Source organism: Falco biarmicus, chromosome 3 (genome assembly GCF_023638135.1).
Source record: "Falco biarmicus isolate bFalBia1 chromosome 3, bFalBia1.pri, whole genome shotgun sequence".
Taxonomy (NCBI): Eukaryota; Metazoa; Chordata; class Aves; order Falconiformes; family Falconidae; genus Falco; species Falco biarmicus.
Window position 1 is genome coordinate 62,631,438 of NC_079290.1, and position 16,048 is coordinate 62,647,485.

The 16,048-nt window shown below is 39.2% G+C and overlaps 1 protein-coding gene across 4 annotated transcripts in view; it reads right to left on the bottom strand.

Annotated features, from left to right (window-relative positions):
- Positions 1-16,048, bottom strand: part of SPIRE1 (spire type actin nucleation factor 1) — a 127,836-nt gene that overhangs the window by 58,972 nt on the left and 52,816 nt on the right. For all 4 annotated transcript variants that reach the window (XM_056331349.1, XM_056331347.1, XM_056331348.1 and 1 more), the window contains exon 3: positions 9,973-10,206. In XM_056331349.1, coding sequence (XP_056187324.1) covers positions 9,973-10,206 — 234 coding nt within the window. The remainder of the gene's footprint in view (positions 1-9,972; positions 10,207-16,048) is intronic.

Consider the following 16,048-nt stretch of genomic DNA (forward strand, 5'->3'; position numbering starts at 1 on the left):
TCAGGGCAAAGGCAAAAAAAATCTCCTCTGTTTTCCATCCAACCAGGCTTCCAGTAAAAGTCTTCCTAGTGCCTTCTTTATAGGCTTTACACAAAGCAAACTCAGAGCAGCATATGAAGCACTGCCCGCGCATGCAGCTGGCTTCCTTTAGCACAATCCCTTAGCTCCCTGCCCTTGCCAATCCCTCAGCTAAATCTTCTCCTTTATATGATTTAGTTTGGGTCTCCAACCACAAGGAGCCATGGTTGCCACTCGGGTCTGCCAATTTGCTTCGTGTTCCCACACAAAATCCCTGAATTCCCGCGTCTGCTGTCTTCCTATAGCATCCAGGCTAGGCTACACCTTCCTTTCAACAAATGCTCTGCCAAACCTAGTAGATTTAAGGAGTGTTTCTCTTGGGACCATTTTGCTTGGTTGCACAAGTTAGTGTGAATTATTAGGAAGACTGCTAGATAAAAATGTTCAAATAATTTTCCACAACTATGCATACAAGGCTCATTTGCACAGATGCACAAGCTTTGGGATGGTATGGCCCAATCGATGCAGTAAAGCAAAACTAAAACTACCTGAGAAATGCACTGAAGCTATCACTCAGAAGAGTACTGCTTTTACCACTGTGTTATTTCATTAAAAATATTTACAAAACAATCATTTAAAACGCTCAGGGCCATGCAACCTGTGGACAATAGCCTTTTGAAAACTACCCCTTAAGACTGCTTCAGTTACAATACTATTTCAGGATGTTGCAACTACACATTTTAAACAAAAACCTACTGTAAAATTCCTTTTACTAAGAAATGCAAAACATTCCCTGTATTCAGACCGATCTTTGGGATAAATATGATATTCTGACTTTTAGATTCAGATCTTCAGGGGTAAGCACAATCTAAAAATACACTGTTTATTTCTTTGTATCAAATGGTCTTATCTCACTTAAATATTTTTCTAAAATATGGCATGCATGTAACAGTACACTAAGCAAAGGGGAGCAGCAAACAGCATCATGGGAATACAGTAATCAAGAGCATTTGAAAAAAAATCACATAGCTAAAATAGAGTTATTATTTTAGAAAATTAGTGGTATTTTTAAGTCAATTCAAATAACTTCCCTCCAAATGTTTCATTTATTTTAATACTGTTACAGGCACTGAAATAAATGCACTAACAGAAATTTTGCCTCAAGCCCAAGGCTCCCGTTTGAACAGTGCAAAAACAAGAGGATCACAGTGGCTTAATTAAAGAGCCCTTGCTCCGTTTCTTTACTTTTCCCATGTTGCTGTTACAGTACAATATGTCTGCATAAGAAATTAAGTAATTTTGTAGCATCTATGCTGCTTCTATTTTCTTTGGCGATGCAATTACATCATCCTTAAAGTGACTGTGAACTAGCAATGATGACTACTGAAATACCCTGTTTTTTAACACAACTGCCATCAGCAAGAAAATCTTCTAAGCATCCTCAAATCTAGTCATTTGTGTCCTGGCAAGAACTAGAAAAGGCAAAGCTTCCACAGCCACCTTTCCTCTTGACCCCTCTCCTGAATGGGGTGGTAGATTGTGAGGTCCTAACACCTCAGAGAAGTTAGAGACTCCAGAATTTGTAGTGGACAAGCACTTGGAGACTCTGCCATTAGACCTTTTGTTTCGGCCTTGAAGGGCTAACATTTTCCCACAGCTAAGCAAGTTGGCCTAATTAAGAAGTCTTCCCCCACACTATAAATCCTGCTTCTCTTACGCCTGTAAAGCATTACAGCAACAAGAACATCTACACTGCCCATTTGAAACAAGAGCTGTATGCGCACAACTTAAAAACTGCAGAAACAAGTTAATCTACTGTTTTGAATGTGTTCTGTGAAGGCAGCTACTAGGAACCTTCAACACATAACGCTATATGAGAGAGAAATTTGTACAGCAATTTTGCATGTCATCGTTAATTTACTTGTCTACTAAAACATATATCACACACACAATGTAAATAATATAAGCAGTACTGATAAGGTACATGGAATATTCCCTATAGGATGCTGGCATTACATGGAAATCAAAGAACACTTGTGCCTTACTGACATGTTAGCAGATGTCATGTGAATCTGTATTAAAATGACCTGCATTTTTACAATAGTAAAAGGAGCCAATACAGCTAAAAAGCTAGCTGCAACACTGCGAACATCCATGGCTGTAAAGTCTGCACGGATTCTAGATCATGGAAACTATATTCTGACAAGATGGACCTTTGCCAAACCTTAACACAAGACAAGCTGTGTCCTGGCTAATTTTTTCTGAGCAGATCCACTGCTTTTACTAGGCTGATGGTGAATCTGAAAAATCCATCATGGTCTTCTGTATGCTTATCAGTTTTAACACCTGGAGAGTGAAGGCAGTTGCAAGTTGAAGAGGGAGCCCCCCAGGCAGGTCCCTTCAGCTTTGGACAGGTCCATCTGCATTGCCTAGCTGAGTGCTGGAGTTAATCCATTGGGCAGAGAAGATATGAGTCACTTTCGTAATGGCAGCTTTGGTCTTTTGGGGGTCACTATAGCGTTACTGCATTAACTGACCATTACCCCGATTTCCAGTCATTAGTTAGATTAATTTGATCAAACAAAACATACCTTGTAAAAGTAAACATTCATTGATCTACTTTAGTCTCCAGGGTCTATTTCAGGCAGTGCAGGCTAAAACAGGTTATTTGATACTCCAGATTAAACCTCATGTTCAGATGTATTATTTCTAACAGATTGCTTTGTATGTTTCAGACATTTGTATTTTCAAAGGGAAAACTGGAGCTCTGTCTTGACAAATTCTGCATTTTATGCACTATGGGACACCATTACCACCAAAGAATCCTTCCAACTCCACTAAAAACTGGAACGTTATTTTTACCCATGTATAAATTATTCATAATAATTAGTGTAAAGCAGATGGGGGAAAAAAGTCCATGCCCTACTTTGCTTCTTTTAGATGCACAAAGGCCACACGCAAATTTCAGGTGTATTCTAACCTCCTCGTACACAAAAATAATCTGAACACCCAATCTATGTTTCCTGTTTTTGTTGGACAACTCCTTGGATTCCTCAAACTATTTTAGACCTTAGACAGGTTATACCAGTATAATTATGTGAATTATGGGTTCAGGGGTTTTTAACCTACATAGATGTGTTATTGGGTTACAGTACAAAAACTGAACATAAAAATCACTGCAGAAAAGATGATTTGGTTTTGGTCTCCCAGCCTGGAATAAGACACTACAATCCACCTAAGCCCACGCTGATGGAAGGGATGTTTCCACTGTTCTGTATGAGGATAATTAAAGCAATGAGAAAAAAACCCCAAACTTCTTTTTTAATGGACAGACCAAAGTCATGAGGGACAACTTCCCTGCAAATACATTTGGTATAATGCAGTTCTAAACAAAACCTCTCAAACTAAACATTGTGAACAGTACAAAATTACTTCTGCTTCTACTTACCTTTCACTTGCAGAGTTCCCAGTTTCATAAATCCACTTGCTCTGCAGCTGTTTATAAAGCCCTTCACATCAAAACCCTATTATTATTATTATTGTTATTGTTAAATAATTTTATTTTAAAACCAACAACATGGAGATTTTGCTCATATATTACAAAGACTCAAACATGCAGAGAGACACTACTGCTTTATTTTGCACAGTTTGTCCTCAGCTCAGCTCTCTGAGCCTGTACAGTACCAGAGCTTCAAACACTGGCTCCTTTCACGACTCAGCCAGCAGCACAGTTTATTCTACCAGTCCTAAAGTCGTGCCTGCACAAATATCTGAGGGGCCTTGCAGAAAACCAGATGAAGGAACTGATGGAGTTAAAAACCCATATCCAAACAAAAAAACCTTTTGGGATGCTTTGACTAAATATAGATGACATGGATCCCAGCCAAGATGACAGCACAGACAGAAGAAACACACTATGGTTTGAATGAATAACCATGATGTACAAGGCTTGCTCGGACAAGAGAAAAATAGCAGGTTACCTGCATCTCTAAGACAACTCCAAGTTAGCTCAAATAATGGTGAAGGAATAAGAAAATGGCTATGGAGGGGACCTATCCAGTCAAGACCTCTGCTAACCCAATATCAGCAACTCTTTTTCTGGGACCTTCACAATGTCTGCATGTCTGTCTGACGACACTGGGTAGTCGATACAAAAAGGTGTACTCCCAGTCAGCATGCTTTGGGAGGGTAGGAGCCCCAAAGGGAATGTTTTTAAGCTCCTGAGCACAGGAGATGAGCACTGGTCCTTGGGACTTCACTGCTGAACTCAGAGCTCCCACTTCTGTGGATGCAGTGCAGAGAGAAAGGGTAGCCAGGGAGTGTGCCAACACAAGTGGTCTACCTGCGCAGACCAGCCCCATGGAGGTCCACCTTTAGAGGCCCAAACTCCCCAGGGGCATCCACCTGGGAGTGCCCTGTCATAGCAGTATGATACGCGGGGGTGTTCACAGAATTATTTTGGGAGGTATTTGGGTTTCTTTCCAGCTTACAGTCCCCAAAAAGTTACAGTGCAAAAAGAAATAGCCAAAGGAGAACCTGCCCCCTCAGAATTTAAGAGGTACAAAACCTACATGGTTGTACTTTCAGGGATCCTAACAGTTCGGACAGGAGGTTCCCCAACGTTACAAAATGTCTCAGACACCAGGTCTGTAAGGATAACTGAAGATCCACGGGTAGGAGATGATTAATTTTTGATCAAGCCAACAAACCAAGCTCAAGTACTGTGACAACAAAAACAACGGGAACTGAGGACTTCTAACCCGCTGTAATTTCAATTTTTTTCTGCCATCAACACGTGGAGACATAGATTGCCTGTTTCTGACAGATGATCCACCAAGATAAAGACCAGCATGTGATATTTGAGTACATTATGATGATGACTCAGGAGAAGAGAGCTGATCAATTGTCTTTTTTGAATGTGATGATTTTCACAATTGGTTAACATGCATTCTTTTTTAACATAAAATGAACTGACAACATCTGGGGCATTGGTTACTATCTCAGTAAGGTTCCAAAATCTTCACCAGCTTCAGTGTTACAGGGCACACTGCAAGTTGCTTATTCTAAAATTAAGCATAAATACTGTTCTGCAGGCTCATATAAAAATGCTAAAGCCAACCCAGCCTTAAACAGAATTATATTCACAGAAAGCTGCATCTTACTAATTTTAACCTCATAGACTAGGCAAAATTATATGGGCCTTTGAATTCCAGTAACACAAACTATTTAACTGTCTGTCATAAACAAATACCCAGACTTGGTTTTAACTGCATTTTCTGGTTCCTCTCTGACAGGTTCCCATATTAAACTTACATGGGGTCATACCATCTATATGATAATAATGTATGTCCTCAAACTCAGACTGGAGCCTCCAAAATACTCAGATCTAAATGCAGATCTTCTCATCTCACCTGTAATTGCATGGAGACAGGACATACTCTTCTTTTCCTCTATAATTCTACACATGCCATAGATAGTTGATCTGTACTACCATCAGAGTACTCAAAACAAAACACAAGCAGATCAATATCACCACTTTAAATTTCAGATCCTTCCAGCTGAAAGAAGTCAGTCATATACTTGAACTACCAAGACATATGAGTCATCTAGAATTAACTAGTTTCTCATTTTAGAGACCATGGCAATGACTAAAGGACGATTACATCTGAAATATGGGTGAGGGGGTGTGTGTGACAAACAATTTATTCCTCCTCTTTGCTTACAAGCAAAGCACAAACATGAATTTCTACCACTAGAAATACTGCAAACTCTAATCAGATAACACAATGCTGCACATGCTGCTCTGTAAATATTTTCCCCACAAATTAAAAGCTCAGTATGGAGATTTCTTAAGTACAGGCCTTGTTTAGCTGGGTCACTAATTCATCCTTGTGAAGCAGCAGTTGCATGACAGTTAATTTTTTGGTCAGAATTAACAAACATTATTACTGAACTACCTAAAAGCAACGGCCTGGGACCAGAGGCCACCAAGTACTAGGGGCCATCCACCTATATTTGTCTCTGAGACAAGAAGGTGTGGCTCAGCTACAGAATAAGGTTCCTGTTGAAGTTGAGTTAACTTTCAGGATGAAAGGTGAACATAAGTAAGAGCAAGATACCGGTTCAGGAAGACCACTGCCTCCTTACGTATCTTTTGAGACCTGCAGAAAAAGGTAGCAGAGGCAGTGACAAAGGTTAGTGTCACAACTTGCAGATACTATTAACAACACCTCTGCTCTGAAGAAGAGCTAAGGTAAAGTCCCGTACTGGCAGTAGTGATTTGGCTACGATGATGTTCAAAGCTGGAAGAAATGACAGGGTTAGGGCTAGTATGGCAGTTCAGCCCAGCAAATAACAGCACAGATTTAAACCTGTAATCAAAGGGTTATATAATAATAAAGAATAAAGGATAATACTGGAAATGGGTTTAGGGTTGGGGCTCAGGCCAGCAGATATTGATAAACTACAGCTTAGAAAGCACCTCCAGATCAACATGAAAAATGGTGCTGGCTGAGACCACCTGACTGCAGAGATCTGTGGGATAAGGAGTGAGATAGCGCTAAGATTAGGAGTGGAATTAGGGTTTGAGCATACGCTGGAAGACGTTGATAAACTGCACAATCTTGTTTCAGTATCAGGGCGGGCCACACGCTGTGATAAAGGTGCCACATGACAGGACTTCACACACCCTTAGCAAGCCCAACACCGACCAGCATGCCAGGCCTACTCTGTCTATACCCTCTGTTGACCTAAGGCTTCCTAAGCCATACATATGTTGTCAACCTGACACGTTCCCAACCCCTCAGGATTACTGTGTACGTACAGTTCTGTCCTTGTGTATGTGCACAGTGAACCTGGCACTCCCAAGATGCACAGATTTCCTGTACTGTATGTGCATGGCATGTACGTACTGTGGATGGAGGCAGGGAAGAGGGCCCCGAACAAGGGAAGCATCTGTCTGAAATCATCCAGTCCTTACTGTCTCTGTTCCTCCCTTCATTTACACTAGGGCCGCCATATCCAAAATACATCAAAGACTGTTAAGTGTCTCGCAACCAACATCTCTCTTCATAGATGCATTTTTAAAAACAGTAGATCAAGTCTGTGCAGCAGGTTGGTCCTGCCTAGGAAATCAAAAGTCGAATCAGCCAAATATGCCGAGAAGCAACACAAAAGCTTGTCTGTGTCTTCTCCAAACAGGAGCTTTGCCAATGATGATCTTGGCAGTACTACTTAGCGCTTACTCTCTTCCCAGTTCTTGGGAATAGGTGTCCACCACGTTACTCAGCATTTTCCCGGTTAGGGGAGGCTTCAGGACTGACCTTGCCTACTTGACATTACGGAAAAACCTGACACGTACCTTAACTATCTCTGTGTTTTAATCATAAAATAGGCTCACCCACATTAAAGATTAATGGTGAAAAATTCAGTCTTAGTGGCACACAGGCCTTGGACCAGACAATGATGCCTTCTGGAGAAGGAGGAAATGTATAAGCACATTTCAAGGACAAAATCATGTCCTTACTCGAGACTTACAGTTAAAACCCTTAAAAATCAATATAAGTAGCACAGAGCCCATCTCTACGATTTTCCAAGTTTGCAATTTAGAGAATGCAGGGCAGCAAGAATGACAGTTGCTCAATTCAAGCAGCAAACCTACTTCAGCATTCACTACAAACTGCAGAGGAGAAAGCTTCATAGTGAGTCTTGCCAAGAGGGAATTAGAATAATCGAGCCTCGCGGTCACAAGACCACACACTACTGTTGTGAAACAGTCACTGGGTACGTAAGGGTGTAGCCTGCAGTGTATTTACCACCACTGGGGAGGAGAGGGAAGCGAAGATACAAGACGAAACAGCAAAACATGGTCTTACCCTTGAAAAGGTACAAAGTCAAGAAAAAAGGATCTTACAAATCTGCACTTATATAAAAAATGTGGCAGAATGATGCTGCCATTCCAGTACAGTCAATGCAGTAATGACAGAGCTGGGAATAAAGATGAGTTGCAGAGTTAAGCCTGCAGCAAATAATTTAAGCCAAAGCAGCAACAGCAAGAAAGAGAATTCCAAGGGATGGAGCAGTAAGAGGTAGAAATGACAGCTGAACTTCAGTTCACTAAGGAGAAGTCACAAAAGCAGTACATTTCCAGATTTGTTAAAAAAATAATAGCAAAAGATGATAAAAATTAAAATGCAAGATGCTGATTTTATATAAATAGGCAGGTGCCTCAGACTAGCTGAGATAAATATTAACAAAGCAGAACCTGAAAGATACCATTCTGCAGCCTTAACAGCTGAAACCTGACTAAACATTTTCTTACTCTTTCTATATTTCAGGGATATATACCAGTGTAACTGAAGGAGTTCAGCAAAGTTTTCCAAACTTACCTTTTCCTCCTCACAGAAATAAAGTAAAAAATTTGCAAAATAATAACTTCTACAAGCCACTGCACTCAGCTTTATGTATACAAAAGAATTCATCTGCCTCTGCATTAAGGGAAACAACTTCTAACAATCCAACTTTGATTGTCCCACCAACTCACAACATTTTTTTCCAGACTAGGGGAAAAGAGGATATATTGCATGTTATCTTCTACATAACACCATACTGTTTGGAGCAGCTCCCATGGGGGCTTAGCAGGGTGCTGCTGACCACTTCTAGAGAAGATGCCTGGGTGACAGAGAGTGGCAGAGGGAGGAGAGAGCAAAGCACCTGCCCACAGCGAGGGCACCAACTCGTCAAGGCTGGGAGCAGCAGGGGTTTGAAGAGGAGACTACTTCATCCCTCCAGGCCCTCCCTGTCACAGGGAGCAAAAGGCCATTTCATTCATTTCTCCCTCTGACCATGCTTCTCTGAGGGAGGGTGGGGGGAAAAAAAGGCATTAAGCATTTAACATTATTTGTGATGCAAAGAGGACACCATCTCAAACAAAACTCCCTCCCATTCCAGCCTCCCATTCCAGCCTCCTAAGAGCTTCCCTCTTCACTGGCAACCCATCAGAAGTAGTGGGTTTTAATGTGGTCTTATTTCCGCATGCTAACATCTCCTGATGTGCTATCCAGGACACTCTTCTAGTCTCAGCTTCTACCACTACACTTTTAATTTCTGTGACACACAAAGCTTTTGGTCCTTAGACAGGACTTGCATTTATGAAGAGCAATATACAGGACTCAATCCCCTGGTACAAATTAACATATCATTTTTCCAAGCTGTGTTAAACTCTCACATGGTTATTTATGAGGTAAACCAATTATACAAATTTTGTCAAAATCCACACTTACTAATACTTTGTATGTACTAAGAGCTCATTGGGCTCTAAAACTTGTACTGAAGATTACTCTATAGAAAACAGAGGGTTAACCTTTTAAATTATTGTTCACGACAGCCTAGATAACATTAAAGAACTTCTTGCAATTAAAAATCACAAGCTAGATTTCCAAACCTCACAACTCAGGTCAAGAACTGCAACCATAATGATCATCAGTGAAATACTGTATCCTGACTCACTCCATACAAATAAGCTACTCTTACAAAAGCAGTTCTCTGCTTTAGTAGAGGAGGCTGGCAAAGGAATAAACTGATAAGGAATAATTAAGCTAATACTGCACTAATGAAAAGGTGAATTAATTGAAACAGTCCATGAAATATCCAAGTGTACACAAAGTAATTCAACATATGTTACGCTGGAAAACTAACTATGCAGTGCATGGATGAAATCAGGATATAATATTAATGGCACATCCAGTGATAAAGTTGATCATGGATTTTCTGTTGCTTACTGTCAAACATGAAAAAAGTACTGCGTATAATTTTTGCAAGCAAACCTTACAGAATGACCAAGGAAATCAGAAAATTATACAGCCAGCATCACACTGGACAATAACATGGAAAATAGAGTTGATTTTCTCACTGATAAAAACAGTGAAATATATAAACTGCCGCCCATTACTGTACCTTCATGACATCTTTATAGGAATGAATGGCCTCAACTTCCTCTTTGTCATCATCGTCATCCTCCACTCCTTCATCCAGAGCATCATATCCTTCATCCCTACTCCCATCTGTTTCTGTTGTATTAGTCATGTGGTCAATAAGCTGCTCCAGTGGAGGACTTAATTCCCGCTCTTCATTGTCCTTCAAACCATAGTCCAGGGCTTTATATATAATAATCCCTAGTGATTCAATAACCTATAAAAGTAAAAAAGAAGTATTTATTAATGCCATTTACATGAATAAACAGGTCAGTCGAGGAACACCCTTTTCTGGTGTTTGTATAACAAACTTAGCAACTGAGAGGGCAATAAACATCAAAATTAAAGAGAAAAATGATCCTCTAATACCTGTAGCAGCACAGAACATGCAAGAGCAGGTTATACCACATACCTACCACTTTCTTATTTCAAAGTTTGAAATAGAAATTCATAATTTGAAAACAAAGCAGGACCATTTTAGCTTATTTTCCCTTTTTCCTTCTAACATGACAAACCTCAAAGCAACGTTATTCTAGACTTTGTAAGACTATCTTACATGCACACAACCTTTCAGAGGGGAGGGTATGGGTGGGAAGAAATTAAAAGAAAGAATAAACTAATATGCGATGCCTCTCTCCTCCCACAAATTAATGACATTTGGAAACTGCCCTTCAATTTCTTCATCTCTTCATTGACCTGAGAGATGCCTGGACACAGCTGTGGACATCCCAGTATTAGCTCACTGAGCATGGACATCAGCCCACGAGAACTCCTTTGCCTGTTGTACATGTTCCACTGAAACTACCAACAACTGGAGGTCCTAGTAATGAAGCAGTACCTCAATTTTTCATTGAGCTTCAGGCTTCTTTTTTGTGCTCTGTCAAGAGCAAAGCAAACAGACAACCTCTTACTCAGTGTAAGCTAGCAAAAAAATGTCATGAACATCCCAAAATGCTAAATATACATTTTCTTTCTTGGTATTAATTATTTTCCTTACAAGTAATATTGAACCTTCTAGCATTATAAAGATTTAAAGAGATGGCATTTCAAACAGAGGAGTTTGGAAATGGGTATTAATGGAGAGAGAAGGGAAAATGGGCTCACAAGAGTAAACGACAAGAAGGTAATGTTGCTGCTGGGAGATCCTTGTCTGACAACAGAAGTAGGACTGGAGTTACTGCATCTCTGATCTTCCTTGTGTGTTGTGATGGCTGGCATGTCACAGAAATTCACAGACTCCAGTGCAGCAGTCATTGGCACTAGAGCAACTTTAATAACAGGAGCATTTCTAAACATACAAACCTTGCCATCAAATACCATTTTTTCTCATCTGGCTTCCAGCACCATTCTGATCAAGACACTTTTTAATGCAGAGTTTTGAAATTCTATTTGCGTAAATAGGACAAGACAAATGGATTCTTAAACCATTAGATTTTACTGTAGCAGCTTATTTACTTCAGCACAGCAAAATGTTTTTGGTCTGAGAGGCAGGAGGTTAGCAAAGATGTAAAATTATATCCTATTAGTTTACCTGGCCAATTTAATCAACTAGCTGTAGTCTGACAGCTTTACACTCACATACTTAATTCCTCTGTTGAGATTACCCTTCAGTGCAAAGTCACTTTGCAACACAGTGGCTAATAAATAAACAAACATAAAATCCAATACATAAAGAACAAACTTTTTGAATTTATTTCCAATAATTTTGATAACTTGATTCAATATAAATAATTTTCCTATGCTATTCTCCTGAAATGTGTTTATACATATTTGAAAAATATTCTTAAAAAGCAATTAAGTGGTTAAGCAAATTAATGAAGAAAAAATTGTCTTAATTTATTTAGTTCAAAGAATGGCTTCTGACTTGGGAAACGCTGGTGAAAGCAAAGTATACCAGGGAAGCATCACTGCATCCCCCAGTCTTCTGCCATGACCCATTCTGGAGACAGGACACTGCACCATATAGAAAAGAGCTGTAACTAATCAAAACTTACGATTGCAACATATCTGGCTTGCTGCTTAGAAAAGCTGTTTTGTCATAACTGACTTGTAAAACTTGTTAAAAAAAATCTGAAAATGTGAAAATTTCACAAAATAAAATATATTCCACTGGTAGACATGTGTATGTTTCCTGTAACTCAGGTTCTGAGTATAATCTCAACACACACCCCTTCAGCAACTGAAAGGGAACAAAGAATACCAAGTTAATTCCAATTTGAAGTAGACCTAAATAAAAACTAAGTACACAATGTAAGTAATTCCTAACTTAAATAAAACCTAAATTTTAAGGAACTTAGCATATGTGAGGAGGACTGAAATGTCCAAATTAGATGCAAAGAAAATAATGTCTTATGCCATGCAGCAATGGCTGCTGAACACAGCTTCTGCATTTTGCTACACCAACACTTCAAAAAACATAGGCGGGGGGTGGGGGTGGGGTGGGGGGGGTGGGGGTGGGTATAAAGAAAGTGTGCTCTTTCTGTTTAGGAAGAGGATTAAGGCATTCAAAAGTACCGTGCCTAAAACTGGATGACAGCTGCTGCTTTCTTTGATGTATCAGCAGTGGGGCTTCTGCAGTTCAGTAATATGGTTTGTGCATTTTTACATACTGTGAACAGATTTCATAATACATGCAAAGCTGACACAATACAAAAGCCTCCAATGGCACCAATTCAGGCCTATACTTCAGTCTTTCAGCTCTTTATTTAGGAGTTGTGATCAAAACCATATTTATTCAGTGTCTGTTATTGTCACCGATTCTTCTTGCTGAAAGACAAAGCAGCAAACATCCTCACTAAGAAGCTTTGCTTTGACTTGCATTAAAACTGGAAATGTTCAGTGCTTTCATTAATACTGGTTTACCAAGGATCTTGTACAACTACACAAATATCAAACAAAAGTCACAGAATTGTCAATACTTCTTCACATGGACAAAACAACTAATGCAACTTCACCAAATCAAACTTCTGGGTCTATATAACTAGAAATGTAACATACAAGGTTAGACAATTGGCTCATGCATGAGTGCTGTCGCTTTGCCTGTAATATAAATCAAATACAAACAAAAAAGGAAAAGATTTTCACAGCTGAGTGGATGAACTGATAATTATGCAACTCAAAAAACTGCATATTTAGGGTTTATCTTTTTTTTAAAAAAAAACCTCATCAATTATTTACAAAGATGACAGTGGTTCTAAACTGCAGTGTTTGCTAATTTCACACAAAATAAATACTTCAGACACCTAACAAATGACAAGTACTGGCATTGTTTTCAATTGTATGTGAAAATAGAGGTACAGTAGGAAAAACAGGTAAGAAAGGACTTAGCAAGGCTCTTTTAAACCACAGAGTTGTACACTGACACACCAAAACAACTGTATGACGCTGAAGTGTCAGTGCTAATGATAAATGATGCTGCTTGATTCTGATTAAAAAAAAAAAAAAAAAAAAAGTGCTGCACCTTGAATTTTAGAACTCATTTGTTCCTGATTGATTTAAATTTTGCTGAAGGACCTGATCTTTGCAAATCAATCAGTGGCTAAATAACTTTAAAAAATAAACAAGGAAGTTGCATTATTACGCTTTACACCTTCTCACCAAGCTCTTTTGAAAGTCATGGCTTCAGACCAAAAATAAAAAAACAACCACCACCACACCAACGTTTCCCACACACTGCACTTGTACTCTGTTGTGTTCAAATCATTACTTTAAAGGGAATTCTGTCTCACCGTAAGTATTCTTTCAGTTCCTACACCAGTCCGGACTCGTATTATACTGTTCTTTTATAACAAGTAGTGATAAAGCTGCTGGAACACTTTGACTTCAAACACTATGCAAAAACAATATGCTCATGCTCCTTTTACACATGCAGCAAAAACAAAACCCAAACCATTCAGATTATTTTCATACCCAAACACTGCGTGGAACTTCCCATTCCGTATACCTTCCTCCAAGACATTCAGATACCCCTTGGAAAGGGGTTCATTAGGGTTTCAAGTCTTTTATATGACACAAATTATGTTAGTCCAATGAACACTGCCATTTTAACATTCTCAAACACTTCAAATATACAGCATTTGTATAGGAACCAAACATGTTTGACACTTGCAAAACTCTCAAGTGAAATTACTGTACTTCACCCTTTTTTTTTTTTATTTATTTTGGAAAAGAATCCTTTTTTTCCGCATGAACATACATATATATATATATATATGACTCTTGCTGAAGCATAGATGAGAACAGGCAGAATCCACACGCCATTCCCCCCGCTTGCCACACACAATAGGGTACTGTCTGAGCTTTCATCCCCTTCCTAGGCTTGCCTCAATTTTAAACAAAGCAACAAAGCCTAAGGACAGGCTTGTACTTACAGCAGCAAAGGGCTTTTTTTCAGCTCAAATGGCTGTCCCTCCCTAAAGTTCTCCCTTCCTCCAAAAGCCACTCAGGTTTCGTATCCCTAAATTGGAATTAAAGACGCCATAAAGCTTCAAGCTCCTAAGGTGAGTCAACTAACTTTGAACTTTCCCACAGGGGCCTCAGATATGCCAACCAGTCACAACAACATTTGCATTACTACTGCACTGTCTTTTATGAATTCAAATAAATATTTTATTAAAAATTTATACTACAATTATTATATTTAAGTGTTCCCATTTCTTACCAGCAGACCTCCAACACACCTTATGAAAGAGAATCACTCTGCCTTACGGTAAAAGCGCTGAAAGCCCTGAGCTGGTGTTAGCCATGGCACTCCTTAGGGCAGAGCTCCTCTCTGCCACCACCCCTGGTATTAAGCAGCACTTGGTCAATCTGCAAAGACTAACCTGTCCTGCTGCTGACTTGAATTCAGGCTGCCAGGAGCTCCATGCTGTGCTTCTGGAACCATAACGCAGAGCATAAACATATCCATAGACACCCCTGAAGTCAACAGTTAACGTATCTTAAATGTTCTATAATGTATTAAAAGAGGACACATAGAATCGCAAAAGCTTTTGTGATAAAATTCTGTAATGCAGTCCAAAAGGCAGGCATGTTAAAATTTTATGTAAACCCAAATGTCCAGCTAGATGACAGAGGGAGCAAGCTATTGCTCTGTTTTCATTTCCATTCAACAAATTTGTTGTTTCTTCAGTATCCAATTCTGGAACTGAAAAAGACCATACTTTTAGGAAGGGTGAACAAATAATGGGGTTAGGATAAACCAAAGTACACTTTTTGGTTATTTTCCTCATCCTTAGATGCCCTGCATAGCTCTCTAGAGTACCTCATGGAAGAGTACGTCTAAATAGGTTGCTATAAGAGATGCGTTGCTGTCACTGCATAACTTGGGTACACTGCTGTAGTTTTAACCACAGCATTCCCCAGTGGAAACAGGCTAGCATTACCCAGGTTTTAATGGCTGGGGACATTGCTAAATTTAAATATAACCTTCACTAAAGTAGAGCAACTTGCAACAGACCATCAAATGAGAACAGTGAAAAAACTTCCAGGTGCTTCCAGGTAAGCAGCAAGGAATCAAGAGTACTTCAAATGAATCAGATGAATCGCTCGTCCAAAGAATACAGCCATAAGATACAGGATTACTTCAGGGTTATGTTGGTTTGCTACTGAAATAACAAGATACTGTTTTCTGCAGTATAATGAGCCTCGGTATTTAAGACAAAAGAGTAATAAAAGCAATGCAAAAAAATAATAATTAAAAAGCAGTATGATGTGTCAAATAGAAAATGAATACAAAAGGAAGTTAAATACACCCTTTTAACAAGACTCAGTCTGTTTTAGATACATTCAGACTTGGGAAATTTTCTCTACCATATTCAGGGAAGATCTTCAAAATTATTTTATATTCATGAGCCTCTGAATGCACTAAGTGAAGAGACCTACTTACTGAATTCTTTTTACTATTTAGGTATCTATTAAAGCAACTCAGTGGAAGAACTCTCGATCAAAGACACAGAACAAACCTAAAACACACAAAGGGGATGCTAGCTTTTGGGGGGTTTGTTTTGTTTCTCCCAAAAGTGAATATGTAAAAATTTAAGCAGTTAAATGTAGTTGGA